At 38.8% G+C, this 18,457-nt stretch overlaps 1 protein-coding gene across 5 annotated transcripts in view; it reads left to right on the top strand.

Annotated features, from left to right (window-relative positions):
* Positions 1–18,457, top strand: part of DOCK1 (dedicator of cytokinesis 1) — a 316,081-nt gene that overhangs the window by 19,367 nt on the left and 278,257 nt on the right. For all 5 annotated transcript variants that reach the window (XM_042792609.1, XM_042792599.1, XM_042792597.1 and 2 more), the window contains exons 2-6: positions 3,613–3,696; positions 9,504–9,544; positions 11,612–11,667; positions 13,202–13,298; positions 16,677–16,825. In XM_042792609.1, the coding sequence (XP_042648543.1) occupies positions 3,613–3,696; positions 9,504–9,544; positions 11,612–11,667; positions 13,202–13,298; positions 16,677–16,825 (427 nt within the window). The remainder of the gene's footprint in view (positions 1–3,612; positions 3,697–9,503; positions 9,545–11,611; positions 11,668–13,201; positions 13,299–16,676; positions 16,826–18,457) is intronic.

The following is an 18,457-nucleotide window of genomic DNA, read 5'->3' as shown; positions in this document are numbered from 1 at the left end:
TGTTATTCCATTTAAATGTTTGAGAAATGCTTAGCTGAAGTGTGAATTGAGTACAGGACTGTTTTTAATCTGTCGTAATGCGAATGTTTCCTGACTGAGATGTCTGGTACGAGGCAGTGAGAGGGCTCGTTGTGGTCCCAAAGGTGGAAGACTTGAGTTGGATTCATTTTTGAACGTGTTGAGCACCCATGGGTCCTCTCAACCGTAGTGACAGCAGCGAGTGTTGAAGAGATCCAAGTAAATACCTGAAGGATGGAGTTCGGTGTTGAACTCCAACCATACAAGTTTGGAGGAGTTAGTATTGATGGTGTGACTTTGTCTTCCCTGGTATGCACAGAAACTGAACTGAAAACATTTCCTACGAGTGTTCTCGAGCAGACTGTCCCGCGTGTTGTGTATTGACCACTGTTAACATCCCTCTGCTCAGAACAGTTTAAAATGTTAATCTTTGTTAATGTGTTTTTCATAGAACCCTCTTCTCCTGCAATGATGGCTTTGAAATATTCTGCAGCAGATACCTAGGAGGGAAGGTTTATTCCTCTTTAATAATGAAAAAGCTAACAAAAACATTAAAACAGGAATAACTAGTTTGGCTTGTTTTGATGTCAATAAACTATATTACTTTCTAAAGCCTTCATTTAAATACTGTTGATATTAGTCTCTGTGATGCACTTGACCTTTATTCTTTTTAGCCTGAAGTGTCCTCTCCTCTATTTATCATCTTATAGTGTATACTGTGGTTTTTTTATTTTTCCAAATTACTTTTTTCATTTTTTTTTTTGTTTTTGCACTCAGATATATTTATTTACTTCTAAACTTTAAAGTCTGTAGGCTGTCAAGCAAGAGGAATGCCACATAGAAAAGAACCAAGGCAAGCTGTTGTGTATTCATTGTTGGTTAGCGTTGTAAGCTGGAATTTGCTAAATTCTGGGGAGAATAAATAATAACTTCTGGAGGTTGAAAATGAAGTCATGGCCACGGTTGGAGGCAGCGCTGGGCAGCATGCCTCATCCTTGTGGTGGGATTAGACTCCTCACATGCCCTCTTGGATGGTTCCTGCTTGCACACTTGGGGATAAAGTGATTATCAGATCTGAGGTCAAGAAAATATTTTTCTCCAGTTACCAGTTCTTACAGATGTCGTTTATGCTGTTGATCTGTGTAATACGGGCTCTAGCTTGCTTCTCAGGACCACTTGGGAATAGGAGAAAATTGAGCAGGTTAGTGAGGGTGCCTCCTGGGTCCGATGTCTCGTTGCCTTTCTAACTGCAGCTTTTGCCCTTTTGCTGTAGGTTTTAAGTTTGAGAGTTTCTTTAGAAGTGCTGTGTGACCTGGAATGAGCGCAGCACGTGTTGGTAGTGTCCTGTGAACAACTTCGGTCTGAGCATTTGTGAAGATTTCCTGCGAGAAGGGGGGCGTTCCATGTAATTTGTCCAGGTCTTTCTGTTCCAGTGATAGTATCAGAGTGTCCCACTGGAGCACTTCTGAGCAATGCTGCACACCAACCCTGTCCCTGGAAACTAATGTAGAAAGAAAAGCAAGCGGTTATCTCGGGGTGGTAGAAAGTTTTGAGGTAACTACCATATTCCAAAAATGCTTTCACTCCCTGAAGAGTTATGACAAGAGGTAAGAAATTCAGATTCTCAGATATTTTTACAAAGCTGTCTTTTGCCACTGTGTTCTGGAAGCTGTCACTGTGCAGGAGGGCTGCGCTCAAAGCAGCACAGCTTTTTTTGTGCTGGAAAAGGGAAGACGAGAAGTACGTAGCACCTCGCGGTGAAGGAAGAAGACTACTTTTACCATGTCATTAGTTGTTAAGAATAGAGTATAAAATGCCTTTAAACTTGATAATCCCTTTGGAGGGAGTAACTTCAGGTGCAGAAACTTCTGTGGGTCCGCCTTGACTACAGTTCATTAACTTCAGTCTTGAGAAATACTGGAGTCACTGCCTTGAGTCATGAGGACCCTACGTGGTATTGGAGGATTTTGTTTCTTACAGAGAACTTGCTCCATATGAAACACAAAAATCTAGCTTTAGATGACATAACTGTTTTGTTTTTCAGATTATTATTATTTTTTTTTTTTGTCAGATACATTTCTGGTCATTGCTAATCTCACTGCTCAGAGTTTCCAGATTTTCTTTTGGGAAGGGTCAGGAGGAATGGTCTTTGGATTCTTTCTTTCTGCTTGTTTATTATCTTCTGAAGATGACATTTCTCAACAATTCTTCTTTCTTATCAGACAGTTCTTTAAAAACCAACCCAATCCCAACCTCCCAGTCCCCAGTGGTTTCTATTTATTGGTTGTCATTTGATTGGTGAGTGGGGTCATGCATCTTTTCCATTTGAATTATCTCAGGTAGTATATACTTGGCTACAGTTTTTTCAAAGCAAACTAATTTTAGTTCTTTCCAAAGTTACTCCCTGGCCAGGAGGGAAGTCTGCTGGCAGTGGCCGTGAGGCAGGAGCCACTTCCAGCATTTTTTTTTTTTTTGCAGTTGAGTTCATCGGCGTCTGAAGTTGTTCGCCCAGTGCTCCTTCAGGGAAGAGAAATGTGGGGGGCATGGGTGGAGGCTGACCGCTGGTCTGGGGAGCAGTGATGAGCAGATTTTCCTCCAGGGGTTGAGCTGGAACTTATGACCTACAATTAAGTCACTTTTGGAATATATACAGCTGTGAGGTTTGCTGTTTAGGTGCATCTAATTAATTCCAAGCGTTTTCTCTCGGTCCAGAATCTTTTCTGCCCTGCTTTAGCTCTCCAGGATTGACACCAGTTGTGTGTGACATGAGGGTCCTTTAGCTCTCTCACACGTGTGCTGCTAATACTGGATGGTAGGACTCCAGGCTTTTTCTGAATTTAGCACTGGAAAGGGAAATGGCTTTCACACAGTTGTCACTCCTCACCCTGCTTGTGACTGGAGCCACTCACAAATATTGGTGAAAACAAATGTATTTGGTGAATTTGCAGGTTGTGGTGGTGCAGGTTGTGGATGCTGTCAGGGCTTGCTAATGAGTAAAGTGTGATAACTTGATTATAATGCTATAAATGGGGAATAGGACTGGTCTTGCCCATGAATACAGTGGGTTGATGCAGTTCTCTCTGGCACTCAGGAACTCTGAAATCATGTTGTTTTTACATATAGTATGCCTGCAGTAAATGAACAAAGGGACTGATAAATCATTCTTTAATATTAGTGGTGGTAATTTGAGTTTTCTGAAGATACTTTGCGTCAGTTATGTGCAGTTCTGTAATGAACTGCACTGTCTTCTCTCAGCTTAATACATGGAAAATTTACGAAGTGCTGGAAGAGAGGCAAGTACAACAACAAAAAAAGTATCATAGAACGCATTATTATGAAGAAGCAAAGCATTATAAACGGAGTGAGGGACTAACTTAAGAAAGTGGACTTGTGGCTTTTTGAAACTTGTTACAAGGGGAAATATTAATGGATTAAAGGACTTGGCCAGATTTTTACAAATTTTTTTTACAAAATCCTTTACAAAAAGGTTGAGAACGGCAACAATGCGTAATAAAAATGGTTATGTGGAGAAAACAAAAATCCTGGAAGTTATGTTGTCTTGCGTGTGCTAATAGCAGTGTTTCTTCTGTCCAGCTCTCTACAACTATGACGCGAGGGGGCCAGACGAACTTTCCTTACAAATAGGTGACACCGTGCACATATTAGAAACATATGAAGGTAAGCTGACAAAAGTTGCATTTAAAAACCTTGGGTTTGCAATTGCATTGCTTTTCTGTTTGTGACCTTCTCGTGTTACCAGGTGATGAGTGAGTTACTTTCTAGCTAAAGGACAAAACATGTTATTTCTAATGAACACAAGATTAACCAATGCTGGGTGTGAATGAAGACACATGTGGTTGATACGTGGTGAATAACCATTGCCTTCGCTAGGGAAGATGGATGTTCACACAGCTTTATTTGTATGGATCAATTGCAGCATCTACCCTACGTTAGAGAAATGATAGATGCTTTTTGAATACACTTGGGTAATGCAAAAGTGCCTCCTGCTAAAAGAAGTTTAATCTGAATTTGAAAGTCGCCGGGGTCCTAAATTATTTATGTCTCTCTTATAAGATGGGTGTCAGTGTTGGTGTCATGGATTAATTTCAGGCTTTTCAGCTGCTTTGCTTGTTTTGATGTGAAACTGTAGAAACATTACATGTACCAAAATATTTCCTCCTTGATCCATGTACAGGGGAATTTGAATGTTGAGTCTGATAATCAACAGAATGTGAAAGTTGTCGTAACACTTTTGAGCTCTTGCTTGATCCAGTACTGAGCTAAGCAAAATCCAGATCTTCCGTTATATCCTTGACTTGAAATTTTGTGGCATGCTGCAGTTTGGAAAGGTATAGGTAACATATAACTAAACCGTGTTTAAAATATTGTAACACTTTTTGTCTTGTGGAAATGTGCTTTACTTATATATTGATTTGATTGATTTGTTTTGCTAGACGTTGATCTTTTGGTACCTCTGTGTGATAAATTTGTTTTAAATAACGGCTTAAGAGGATTACTTTATTGTTACATTTACTGAAACAAACAATGCTATTTCAACGAAAGTAACAAACTCTACTCATCTCTGTGCAAATACATTTTCTCGTTGTTCCTAGGCTGGCATTCTTGTACGGAGTTCAGCTTGCCACTGCAATGCTTCGTTTGACTCCAAGCAAAATAATCTTTCCGTTATCTGACATTATATGCTTTAAAAAAAATCGAATAATGCAAACATTTTAAATGCAATTGGAATGATTTAAATACTGTGCAGCTTTGTACTTTTATATGTAAATAGATTTATTTAATGAATGGGGGAGAAACTCTGAATCCTGAATAGGATATGTAAACCATATCAATAGGTGACTGCTGCCAACTAAGTGGGCCGGTGGAGATGACTCATGTTTCCCCTAGACCTTCACACTCATGGCTGTTAGGCTTCAAGCACATGGGATAAGCTCATGTTAAAAGAAATGCAAATAAGTTAATGTTCTTCCAAACATTTTATACAATGATTACTCATTACATACCTGCTGTGATGGGAAATTAGATGCCATAACTCTTATCTCTCTTGTTCACAGAGCTGCCATTATTAGGTAATTATTTGAGCTTTTTGATCTCCAAGTTTCCTCTGTATAAAATATGTGTAGATTGTGCCCCAGGAGGTTTCGTACCACATGCACTAACGTCCAGGTGTGTGCCTGGGAACCTCCCTGCCATCGGCCTGTCCCTGTCAGGCTTGGGCTTGCCTGCGGTGGGACGGGCCAGTCTGAAGAAAAGGCCCCTAATAATATGAGCATGGGTTGGAAAAGTGGTTTGAAGAGTCAGTACTGGCTTTTTGCTGAGGATCTGTGACTCTGCTTCTTAAAGGTCTACCCTTTTTCCCTGTCTTTAAGGTCATGGGGAAAAAAATGGGCGACTTTGATATCTGTTGTATTATGCGTTCTGCTCTTGGCATCCTACTGCAGAATTGTTACTATTTTGAAATAGTTTTCTCCAATAAGTCTAAAGATAGGAGTAGTTTTGAAGACTTACATGTATCCATAGGCTTTGAAGTGGTAGATTGTAGTTTGTTTTGGTTTATTTTTGTTTGATTTTTTTTTTTTTTTTTAACCTCTGATTTGTTGTAAAAAAGGCTTATGGTAAATGCTTGGTCAGTTTGTCTTCTCTCTGCAGACGAAGGAGGCTGAGAAGTTGGGGGGGCTTGGTTTTGTGTGTAGCCGAGATGACCTGTTTTAATAGGTTTCATGTTTCTATCCTGTACTGGAATGGATTCCTAAGATGGACTTTTCTTATGTGTTTAAAATATTATTTTTTTTACATATATGTAGAACTTATTTTGGAGTTTGTTTTTATTACTCAAATGTTTTAGTATTTTAAATTTTAATCAAAGATGACTTTTTTTTGCCCTGAAATGCAGGGGAAAGTTTCTACAAATAATTCAATATGCAAATCCTGTAAAGTTGAAAGCTCATTGGAAACAGCCTATATTTTTATAGGAGTTATTAGATTGGAAGAGAATGTGCACATTTCACTGTTAAATCTTAAAGTTTCTATTCTTCCAAGAACCAATGCAATGATGAAGCTACTTTTAGAGGAATTGATGCTGAAAATCAAATTGGTATTTTTCTTTCATGTAGAATTGCAGATAGTTTTATTTTTCAGATAGAAAACTTCCTCTCACTCCTTCTAATGTGAACCTTACAGGAAAAGCCAAACAGCAAAGCCTTATGACTCCATAAATATCCTTTGTCTTGCAGGCAAGGAGGATTGTGTTTCATAGCCAGTATCCCAGAACAAGCATTTGCTGCGTTCTGAATCAGTACTTGCCAGGTCTTTATTGTCTTAATTCTGTTTGTTTTTATTTAATGGAATGGGCAAATGGAACATATGATCAATAACTGTGGCTTATTAAGGTGAATAGCTATTAAATATAATGGTAAATAAGCTCCAAACCCAAGCTTGCATGTTTGAACAGTGCTGCTGTGGGTTCCCAAATATGTATTTTCAAATAAGTTACTCCTGATACAGTGGGAACATTAGTTGTTGATTGCAGGTTGTTTTTGTTTTGTTTCCTGCTTTTTTTTTTTTTTAAATGCAGCAAATTACCGCACAGTTACCCAGATAAGTTGAAGAGATGCATCATTCAAGAGAAACAACAGCAAGTTTTTGAGTGTCTTTTGCAGCTTAACAGACACACAGATGTTTCATTGGTCCCTTTTGTTAGTTGGGCATTTATGTGGATGCTATTTCCAGCCGTTATATCGTATAGTATTTGTTGAGGGCAAGGCTGGAAACCCTGTAACACATCCGTAAGCCACTTAAAAGCCCTGGTCGCTTTAGCAGAATATTTCTGGCATCAGCCTGTTTTCCTCTCGCTGGTGTTTGGTCTGAAACCCAAATGGCCATGAGTAGAGTGAGGAGGCTCTGGAGCTCTGTGCTCCAGGGAAGTGATTGACATCAGGTATTCGCCCTCTCTGTCATCAGGCTTTCAGTGTTTATTTTTTTTTTTTTTATGATCTCTACAACTGCAGAGGTTACAAAATCAAAAAATAAAATTGGGCAGGGCCACAACATAGGTGTGTTAGGATACCTCCTTAATGTCTTCAACAAGCACTCATGTATCCCTCTACCCCTTGTTTTTTTAGTGTGGGGAACTAGATATTGCTCACCTAAAGCAGTGGCTGTACTATACCTATTTTTCTCTGGTCCAGTGTCTGACAACAAACCGTATTTATTGTGCGTTGAAGAAAAATCACAATTTTGTGACCTTCGTTTCTTTAATTCATGCTTGTGAGGGAGTTGGTTGTTTTTGTAGTGCTTGTCTGTATGTGGAGGAGAGCTGCCCTCATCTTACAGATGGGGAACTAAGATACCGACTAGTCCTTACGGGTAGTTCATTAGAGATGACTTCGTGTATTTAAATGGCACTGCCCTTACACGTGTGTGTTCGTGACAAGAGTTGGTGCCACCGGTTGGATCCGTGAGAATTAGCTCTCCCTGAAAATGGGGTTCCCCACTGCATAGCTGCAGGCTAGATCCCCAGCAAGAACTTCATTTCGGGGGTGGCTGCCGATGAGGAGCCTGGTTGGACTTGCCTGGCCCCATTAGCAACGCTGCAACGAGCAGGAGTGCAACCAGTTGGTTTTGGCTGCTTTTTTATCTGCGATCTCTCATCGCTCTTGCTGCAAAGCTTCGGGAGGTGGAGGTTCAGCGGTGAGGAGCTTTCTCTGCTACGTGGCTTTTTTAATCTGTAGGTGCAGCATGATGTCCTGAGTCAGCATAGAAGATGGGATGGGAGAAGCAAGGTGGAAGAGAGAATACGTTCTTTAGTTTGTACAGTGCATTTATCAGAGTTCTGGTGCTTAGCAGTTTAGACTCCAGAACTTCACAATGTTGGTTTATTCATATAAAACTGAGGAAATTTAGTTCTTTTAATAGGGTTGAAATCTATGCATAGATTTCAGCCAGTGGAGTAAGAGCTGGCAGAAATGCTTTGCCTTCTTTGCACCCGAGCCAGAAACTGTGCATGGTCGTTTCAGCAATGGGTTTTGTTGATATTGCTCTGAAAGAAGTGGAAATGCAAGATGTGAGGCCATGGCAGCCTCTGTAGGGAAGTGAACTGTGTCGGTTGTAGACAGCAGATTAAGGAAGATAGCACTGACCATCCCCAGGTGATGATGGAGGATAGGCTGCTGATGCAGTGCTGAGATGATGAATCATTTTACCTTTTGCTGCTGGAGAGCAGATGAAAAATCCTGTGCGCTTGAGACTTTAATTTGTATTTCTAGTCCCAGAGCGTAGATAATGAATTTATTAGCATGTGTTGTCTTCCTTGAACTTTCTTCCTGCCCTAGTTATTATCAGGAGCAGGGCTGTAGGTTTGTTCTTTTTTTTTTTTTTTGCCCATGCCTGTGATGCCCCCATCCTCACCTGTGTTGATCTCTGGAGAGGGATGCTTTGCTGTACAAACCCTCTGTTTGCAGAGCTAGAGGGGGGTGGTATTGCACCCAGGCTCTGGCTTCCAAAAGCTGCAGAGGGCAGCTGGGGTCACTGGGGAGGGCGGGGGTTCGCTGGGGTGCTGAGCAGGAAGGGGCGAGCGAGCCCTGGCACAGACAAACTGAAATCCAAACCGGCCCCAGCACAAGCTTACAAGCATCTAGCGCTGAACTGGGGGGCAATGTGCGCAGAAGATCTCATCTGTTTTCTCTGGCACAGAATCTTCCATGAGGCAGAACGACTGTAGTTGGTACAGGGTTTTGTTTTTGCTTTGGTTATCCAGTCGCACTGAAGTGGGATGGCTGGAGAAACAGTAAAAGCTGTAATGGTGATTGCTTGCAGATGTGTTGCGAACTGGGGGCGCAATAAATGAGACAGTTTTCCAGGCATAGCCGCCTGGAAAAGGAGCATGGCACAGGCTGAATAATCATGCGGCATCGGGACGGCTGCGGGGTGGGTGTTTGCTGCCTCGTGCTGAATCAGGGCTTCAGGGCTCCTTGCTTTTATGTGTTTCGATGTGTGAATCATAAATCCCGAAGTATTCTTGTTTTCTGCTGAGATGACAAACAGCTGATCTACATTTGGAAACTTGCATTTGCGGAAATTAAATAGGTTTTAAAATCAAACTAGTTAAAAAGTGCAGTTTTGTAAAGTTAGTGCTCATAAGTTGGTTTTGTTCATGCTTGTAGATTAGTAATTAAAATTAAATGAATGACAGTTAAACACATCATGTAAAATGCCATTGCTGTCATGTAGCCTTCTCCATTGGTTTGATAATCACCACTCTGATTTTTATAGCTTCCAACGAGCCTTCTTTCAGCCAGGGTATTAATCCTGCAGAGAATTTAAATTCAGGTGGGGTGCGTGTGTGCTTGTTGACGGGGACGAAGCGTGATCGGAAACCACGTTAAGGTGCTGCTGAGCTGAGACGGAACTGCAGGTAGGTGACATTAATGAACTTTTTAATGCTTTTTTCCCTTTTTCCTTTCTAGGTTGGTACAGAGGTTATACACTACGAAAAAAATCCAAGAAGGTAAGTGTTGCCAGAGCCAGAGTGCTCATTTTTCTCTCGGACAGAGATGTATTATGGCATTGGGTGTGTTGTTGTAGCGGAGATCTCCGGCACGTGTTCCAGTACTGCGTGGGAGCGATACGGCATGTGTCCTCTGAGCTCCAATAACTGCTGGTGTGTAGTCTCATCCTCTGCTAAATGTGATTTTTTTTTTCAAGTAAACTGAAACTTATGTTAGCAAGGCCTAAAAGCTAAGTTGCATATCTCTGTTTTGCAATTTAAGGATCTAAGTACGTACAGTCACTATAGATGGCTTTATATGCATCAGCTTGTTTTCTCTAGTAACTGGCGTACAGGAATCTTTGCCTCAGTAAAAAGTTCAGAACTTTATGTTCTAGTTGATCTGTTTAGAGGCTGACACTTTGCTTCACTGTCTGTTAAATAATGTATTACTCGTAAAATGCGATTGCATCTTGGAAAGTGATACGGAGATCTACATTGTGATTTTCAGTCGTTCCCTGCAAGAGGGGGATTAATCTTCTGCAGTGTAATTTTGCCTAGTTGTTAGGCTTTCAGTGTGCATAAAGGGCTGCTGTTTATAGCAGCCTTTCTGAAATAAAAAGGAAACAGCACAAATACTGGTTGTAACATTGTGTTTTATTTTTTGAGCGTTTAACTTTATAGTAGTAATTAACCAGAATTAAATGACTTCTGGTTTTGCTTCTTTTTTCACTTAAAGTAAAACACTTAAAATGTAATGTTTGCCTACAGAGGTGCATTTTGAGTTGCATCTGCACGTCTAAAAGTACAGAGCTGAGTTGTGTGGTTTGTCCCACCCACTTTCTAACCAGGCTCGTTCTATGTTTTTTCTATTCTATTTTGATATTTGCTTTTTTTGGAAATACATTACATTTTATACAAACTGTATTTTACAAACATACTTTGTACAACCTACGAAGTAATTACGCATTTTTCTTGGCTTAAATTAGTTACACGTGTTGTTGCATTTGTCTGCTGCTAAATGTAATGATTTTTATAATTTTTTTTTTTTTTACTGGAATGAAAAGACACACTCCCCTCCCCCTATCCCCCCCAGTTTCTGTAGCTTTCTAGAGAATTTCTTTTTTTGTGTTCCCAGATCATAAGAAAACTGAACTACTACCTCAAAGGGTGAGGTGGAGGAACTCAACTTCTTAGTTCAACTTGAATTATTTTTTAATAGGAGTTTACACTATTTTGAAGATATTATTGTATTTCTGGAATCTCGGGATTAATTTAGAACATTTTTTTCAGAAAAGCAGCAGTGGTCTTTTGCAGTAGTGGCTGTTGAAGAAGTTTTTGGCTTGTAGCAGGAAGGATAGGTTGCCAGTAGAAGACACTACATTATCTATAGTCTGTGTGCTATGGGTTGCAATGTAGGATGCCTGTGTTCTGGGTGGGCACATGCCCATTTATTTCACAGCAAGGCAGCCTGGCATACTGCCTGTTCTCACACCATGTTTATTTTAACTGGAAGACTGAAAACGCTGGAGAAAACTCTTTGGGAACAGAAGCAACATATCAGGGTAAGAAAGCTTGGTTAGACGTGAGGAAAAGCAAGCAGCGGACCTGGATTACAGGCAAAATGTCATTTTGGAGTAGATCTATGCACAATCATCTGACTTTCACACTTTCAAAAGGAAATCTGTCTTAATTTGCAACTGTATGTAGTCGTGCAGTGACCTGGAGAATCGTGGCAAACTGTACCATGAACTAGGGGAGGAAACACCCCGTTGTGGGGCCACTTACGACAGGGTGTCTGCTGTTTTCTTCAGTAGCGTGAAGACATGTTTAAAACCACTTATTTTGCATTTGCCGAGGTTACAATAACACCTTCGTGAAAGGATGTGCAATATGAGATTTAAATGTACATTAAAAAAAAAAAAATCAAAACACCGTAACATGACGATTCTGATGCTTAAGAGGATGTGAATGACTGCAGACCTGGAAATGTGTCTTGGCATATTTTTAGGCAATAGATACAATATGTTATGTGAAACTGCTTATTCAAAACGTTGTTTTTTTTTTTTTTTTCCCTCCCTCTCCAAGGGCATATTTCCTGCCTCCTATATACATCTTAAGGAAGCAATAGTTGAAGGCAAAGGGTAAGTTTGATTTGAAAATAATGAAAATCCATTTTCCTATTTGTATCACTATAGTTTCAGTGTATTATCAGATAATTTACAGTCGTTTCCACTTAGTTAATAGTCTGATGATAAAAATGTTGGTGGTTCTTTTAAAAAATATTTTAAATTGGTAACTCACTTCAGGTTCAAAGGTGCTGTCATCAGCAGTGCTTCTAGCTAGTACTGTCCTTAGCTGCATTGTCATATAGTTGAGCTAAAGTATAACCTTCTCTCTGTTAATGTAAATGTTTCAGAAGAATTCATAATTTGCCATTTTTCTTTATAACTTCTATTACTCGCTCAACTAATAATTACCTAGATTAACTTCCTTCACTCTCTGCCCCCTGCTTTAGTTTTAATTTCATTTTCTCCAACTTTTTATCTTCCAGCCCTTGAGTCTTGTGACTTCTGCCTGGTATATTGAAAGAGGCCTTTGATATGAGATACCTTTCTTTTATGTGGATGAAATTTAAGTAATTTCTTAATTCTGTCTCCAGTAAATCTTGTAGATTGAACTCCTTGCTGAAAGCCATTATCCATGTGTTGTTTTCTGCCTTACCCAGAAGTTCTGATTGTTCATTTTGTGATTCTGTTCCCTTCCCTGAAGTGTGTGACCCTAAATAGTTGGGGTGGGGCTGTTTTTTGTTATTTAACAGCTGTTCAAGTTCAGATCTTTAGATATCAATCAAATCAGCTTTGCTGGACACGTAAAAGTTCCTAATGTTGACAAAAGAGTTTATTAAAAAAAAACACCCAACCAAATCCCAGAAAAAAAAGTGGAGTGAAACTAATAAATAATTAGCCAGGTATGAAATGGAGTGAAACAGGATTAAAATATTTTATTCCTTTGTGCCCGATTTATTTTTATACACTGTTAAATATGTAAATGATAAAACTACTAATCATGAGATTGCTGCATAATGACATCTTTCTTGCTGATTACAAAACTGCCTTTGAGTACCCTACTTCTGAAATATTAAAAGATCTAGCTGCTGTTTCTTACTTTCATGGCACGTAATTTTAAAACGAGTCCTACAGAAACTTAATGGTAATGACTTGCATGCTTAATTTTTCTTTGCAAGACCAATATGTTGAAAAACAATTGTGCATCAGTATCACGGCATTGTAGGTTGTGCATATGTGGCTTTCATCTTGGTTGCTTCTTGTAAATTCAGTGTCTTGAGAACAAATGATATGGTGAGGTACGTATTGGCATCCTTATCTCGTGAGTGTAGAGGTAAGGGCGGTGGGGAGGGAAGCATGAGCTCAGTAGTGTTGTCTTCCCCCCACCTAAGTGCCCTTTATGCCAAGTGGCTGTACTGGTGTACACCTCTTCTCCTGTATCTGATAAATCTTTAAGTTAAAAAAGAATGTGTTATAGTAAGTGATGTTATTTTTGACCCTGCCATTATTGAATTGTCTTAGGAATGAACACTTCCTTCTTAGGAATGATTCTTCCATCCCACCCAAAATTACTACATAATTCAAACTTTTTTTTCCTCTTCTTCCTAAGACAACATGAAACGGTTATACCCAATGAGCTCCCCTTGATTCAGGAGGTTACCACAACGCTGCGGGAATGGTCTATAATATGGCGGCAGTTATATGTTGTAAGTATCAACTTAGAAAAAGATTTACAATAGTATATGGTTCATGAAAAGAGTGATGCTGTGAAAGTGAGAAGTATGAGCGAACTATTAATGAAATTCCATGTCTGTTACTGTTTCTAAAGGCTACTTTTAGTGCTGAGAAGCTATTTAGAATCTTCTATATCAAGGCACAGATCTCGGTCGTGTTTCTTTTGAGTGTTTTCACAAATACTGTGTATTTCTTGTGCAGAATGAGTTTTTAGTGTTACTTTGATCTAGCAATAATTTGTTGAGCAATTATGACCCATTTTTCATGGGGTACTATTACACAGAATACATTGGACTTTCAAGATATATTAAATTTTTCCAAATCTGTATATATAATTGTATTAAAGAAATGCAGAAAAAAGTGTTCAGGGCAGTTCTTAAGGCTGCCAGTCTTCTGTTTTGAAAAAAAATGAATACTCGATGTCAAATTTATGGGTGTAAACTTAAAACTTTGAAAAAATCACTGAGGGGTAAAAGGCCTGCACTGGTGTTCTTGTGCTAGAAGTTGATTGCTCCTAATTTATCCTGACCTTAAGTTTCACACCTAATTATTTTCATATGCCTAAGTTCTAAGCATGTAAGAGTACATCCTTAGAAATTTATAGTAATAAGCATTTGCACTGGTAGTTTCTCAGATGGGACAACACAATAGCCATGAAACTATATAGATGAAAGTGCAGTTCAATGCAACAGTGGGCTGTAGGATGTAAGGTACCCTAGCTCAGACTTCTCATGCTCTCAGTTTGTAAGGTCACTATAATGAGATAATGGGAACATGAAAGTCTTATATTTAAAGTAGGATTTAATGCAGTGTCTGTTCCTTATAAATATATTTGAAATCTTCTATCATAAAAGTGGAAGCTGTGTAATGAAGACACTAACTGGGAATTAAGATGTTTGTGTTGACTAATGTGTTTTTTAATCACACTCGTGAAAATAAAGATTAAAAATATGGTATGCTGGAAGTGATGTAGTGTTGCAGTAGACGAGATGAAGGATAATATCCTCTATGAAGAGGAACAGATTATATATTAAAGAGAGCTTTAATGTGATGTGATATAGTAGAGGTCCTGTGTTGAGGAGCAAGGAAGAAGGAGACGGCAGAAGCAAACTAGGAGGAGCAGAATCCAGCGAGGGCACTGAGAACAGCTTTGCCCTTGGTTCCACTGCTGTGTGCTGCTGAGGACAGTGGAGATTACATTTTGACCCTGATGTCTTTTTGGGGGGGATTATCCTTAGTATGCAATCTGATACTGCTTAATGTCAGAGAAATACCACTTGCGGAACCACACAAGACTTGGTTGTGGTGCACATAGGAAGAACAGCAAGAGAAACTGTGTGTGATTTTGTAGCAGTAACTTTTAGAAAATTAGAAAATTCTCTGGGTCTGGGAATCACTTGTTCTAACTATTAATGTTTAACAGCTCCTTTGTCATCATTTACTTCCATGAAGATATATGAACAGCTAAACTATACTGCGGTGCTTTGCCAATGTTTGAATTCAAGAGCGGGCAAGGTGTGTTGCTACCACCGGCCTCAATTCAGTAGCTCAAAGGGTTCCAGCCCCTGTTACAGCTCTACTCTGAGTAGGTAGATCACGTAACAAGTTGGATTGTAGTTTGTACCTCAAGGACAGCTCTTAGATCAATTGCCTGTGGTCAACTGACAGAGCGTTGGTGCCCTGGGATTGCCTTTTCAAGAGAGATTTGGTTTACTGGGGGTAGCGGGTTTCAAACTGGTTAGTCTGCAGACTAGAGAGATATTCTACATTGTCCCCATTTTGCATATAAAAAGTCAGTATCTGACCACATTTATGCCTTTACTCAGTTTGTAATTTTTGTTTGAATATTGCATAGGTATTCAGTTTTGATCTGCAGATAGCAGAGGACGCGGCGTGTTCTCCATGTCACTAGCTTATGATTGCCTGCAGGATTGAAAATCAGGAACTTCTTTCCCATTTGGATTTGTCTGTAGTTAGCTTCCAGACACATGTGCCTGTTGTGTTTTTCTCTGCTACATTAAAGAGCTTTTATTAATGGGTGTTTTCTCTTTGTGAAGGTTTTCACGCTATAATCAAGTCAGCTTTTTGATAAACTGAACAGACTGAAGTCTTCAAGTTTCACAGTTAGATATTTTTTTCCCCAAGTCTTTGAGTCATTATATTCCTTTCCTGCACCTTCTGCAGTTTTTCATTGTCTTTTATATAGACTAGAGAATTTTATTTTAATTACACAATTATTCCAGTTGTTCTCAGTCAAATGAGGCCTAGATGTAGTCTGAATGAAAGATAGCTACGTGTAGCCTGAATAATTCATTGATGTAGGGTATTTAGAAAGATGTATTCTCTTTAAGAGTGTATTGAACTAATGCCTTAGATTTTGAGGGTTACGAAGGCAGGGAGACCGCTTCTGGGTAAGATCAAAGCATTCAGGGCCTCTGCGTTGCCTTTGTCTCGACTTTATCTTTCATGGCAAAAATAGAAAGGCTGTTGTTCTGCAACTTCAGTTTTGCATAGTTCTGTTTGTTTGTGCTAAGATTGTGTATCTGCACTGTCCACAGTTTAAACCAATATGTCAAATTCTGTTTTGTGGTTAAAGATTCGATCTTTTGTCTCTGAATGCATGTGTGCGTGGACATGCATGTAGAAAACACTCTGGAAAAGAGGTTTCTTCCATTGTAAGTCTAGAACTTTATCTTCCCATGTCCTAGCTGAGCTGAGTGTTGCCAAGGAAAGTTTGTGTATGTTGCTGGCACTATTTCATATCCATAGTCCCAGCCTTTGTAAACAGTTAAGGCATTTAATTTCCCATACATGGTTTAGCACTTTCCTGGCTTTTCACTGTCCTTCAGATGTTACCTGTGGACTCCTAAGTTAGTGATCCTCTTGACTTTGCGCACTGAGGAATTTTAAAGTGTTATTCTGAAGGTTTAACCAGGGAGGGGAAAGGATTCAGTAATGTGTTGCAGATGGTGTATTGCAGAACTTGAGCCTCTTGCTGATAAAATGCACCATTTTGAGTCCTGCCCTACTCAGTATAGAGGGTCATTGAATACTCTGTGAACCAAGAAAAGGATCTCTCTTCCTTGAATGCCTGTTCCGAATACAGTTTGATCCGGGTTTTAAGGTAACATAAACACAATCATTTACACTTATTTAGATACTTAAGCAGAGTGTAAGAGTCTTTATATTCAGTGTTCTGTGCTATAGAAAGTTAGGCTCCTATTTTAGAGCTATTTATAGACTCTTATCCTTTTGAATTCATATTTTATAATTGCAATTTATTATATGTATTTCAAAGATGCTCAGTAGTCTTCAAAACTGACTTCTACCCATCATTTTTCTTCAAACAGCAAGATAACAGAGAAATGTTTCGCAGTGTACGGCACATGATATATGATCTTATTGAGTGGAGATCTCAAATACTCTCTGGGACCTTACCCCAAGATGAGCTGAAAGAACTGAAAAAGAAAGTGACTGCCAAAATTGATTATGGCAACAGGTTTGTGAATAACATTTTCCAAGTGTTCTTGCTTAAAACCAAATCGGCTTGTGTGATACATGTTAGCTGTCAGCAGCTTCTTTCCGGATACTTTTATTCCTATGTTTATGGAGATGTAAAAGTAGTATGGTAACAGTCCTGTTATAGCAAGACAAAAAATGAAGTTTGATATAGCATCTTTAAAGTATAGTACAAGTTATAATATGTAAAGTGGAATCCATATGTAAGACTTTCTCTTGCTTGATGATAGTATCAATTTGATACTGCTATGAAGTTGTAGTTTTTAAGGTCAATTGAAAAGTGCAAGTATTGCCTCCATTCAGAATACAATTTCAACTCTACTTGCTTCTGCAGCATGAACAGTTGTCGCCTTCTCAACACCACCAGCTGTGTGTGCCCTGAAGTCACTTAGCTGTAATGTGATGTTGAAGGATTTGGCTCAGAAGCATCATTTAGCTCATTGTTCCGCTACTTATATAGTATCCAGCTTGTACCGGAATATTAACAGACAGATTAATGAAAGGAAGTACCTATTTAACAGAAGAAAATAGAAACCGTGAAGGAAATGTTTACCAAAAAAACCCAACCCAGCAGTGTAGGTCGCATACGTTAGTTATGTTAGTAGTTCAGATGTATTAACTCTCCAAACAGTGGTCTGGATTTAAGCAAAATCTTTTAAAATACAGTTTTAGGTTAAAAGTTGTCTATATGGTTATGACTTGCCTTTTGATTGAAAATGAGAAATCATATCTTCCTCTTCAATCAGGAAATTATTTGAAGCAGTGTTTTGAATACTGAGAGACAGTGTTGTAGTACTGTGCACCTGGGGACTGCAAAAGTTTTCATCAAACCAGTCTTTAAATCCCTTGTGATGTAAATAACTCATCAGATTTCAGCTATTTGTGTTATATTCCTTAAGAACTGCCAAATTTGCAGTATTTCTGTTCATGCACTTTATCAGCAAAAGCTGTGATTTAAAAAAAAAAAAAAATCATCAGTAACTGCATTCAGTCAGTAATTAGCATTTATAATCCAAGATATGGACTGTTGTACCTCAGTAGACAATTGGCCAGATGTTGTTGATATTATTTGTTTGGCTACCGTATTTTACCATCTGGCTAAGGAGTTGGTTAAAGTTACTCTGAATAACCTCCAGATGCTCAGTGTTCAGATACAATGGAACATCTTGTGCTGTGTTTTATATTCATAATGTTCTGATGGACTAATTAAGTGATCAGACCATTCTCTGTGGAGTACAGGAGGGAAGTGAATTTGAACTTCTGAGTAAGTACTCACAACTGAAAGATACCATATGTTTCTCATGTAGTCATACATTCACTTTTGTCTAAAATAAGCACGAATGATGATTTCAATATCCAGACAGAATGAATTCATGATGCGTTTTATAAATCTTTTCTGATCTAATCATATCTTAACTTTTCTGTTTTGTGAAATACTGATTTGTAAATAAGATTTTTTTTTCCTCTATAAATAAAGACAACATTTTTTTCTGTGTGTTGTCAAAATAACCGAGGAAGTAAAAATGGTCTCATGAATTTGTATTTTTAATGTTTTCCTGAAATTGGGTCAGGTAATCTTATTGTGAAAACACATTTTTTCTGTTCAGTTGCA

The sequence above is a fragment of the Tyto alba genome, unplaced genomic scaffold (genome assembly GCF_018691265.1).
Source record: "Tyto alba isolate M040663 unplaced genomic scaffold, T.alba_DEE_v4.0 Super-Scaffold_1, whole genome shotgun sequence".
In the NCBI taxonomy this organism is placed as follows: domain Eukaryota; kingdom Metazoa; phylum Chordata; class Aves; order Strigiformes; family Tytonidae; genus Tyto; species Tyto alba.
The sequence above is the reverse complement of the archived record's forward strand: the minus strand, read 5'-3'. Positions and strand labels throughout refer to the sequence as shown.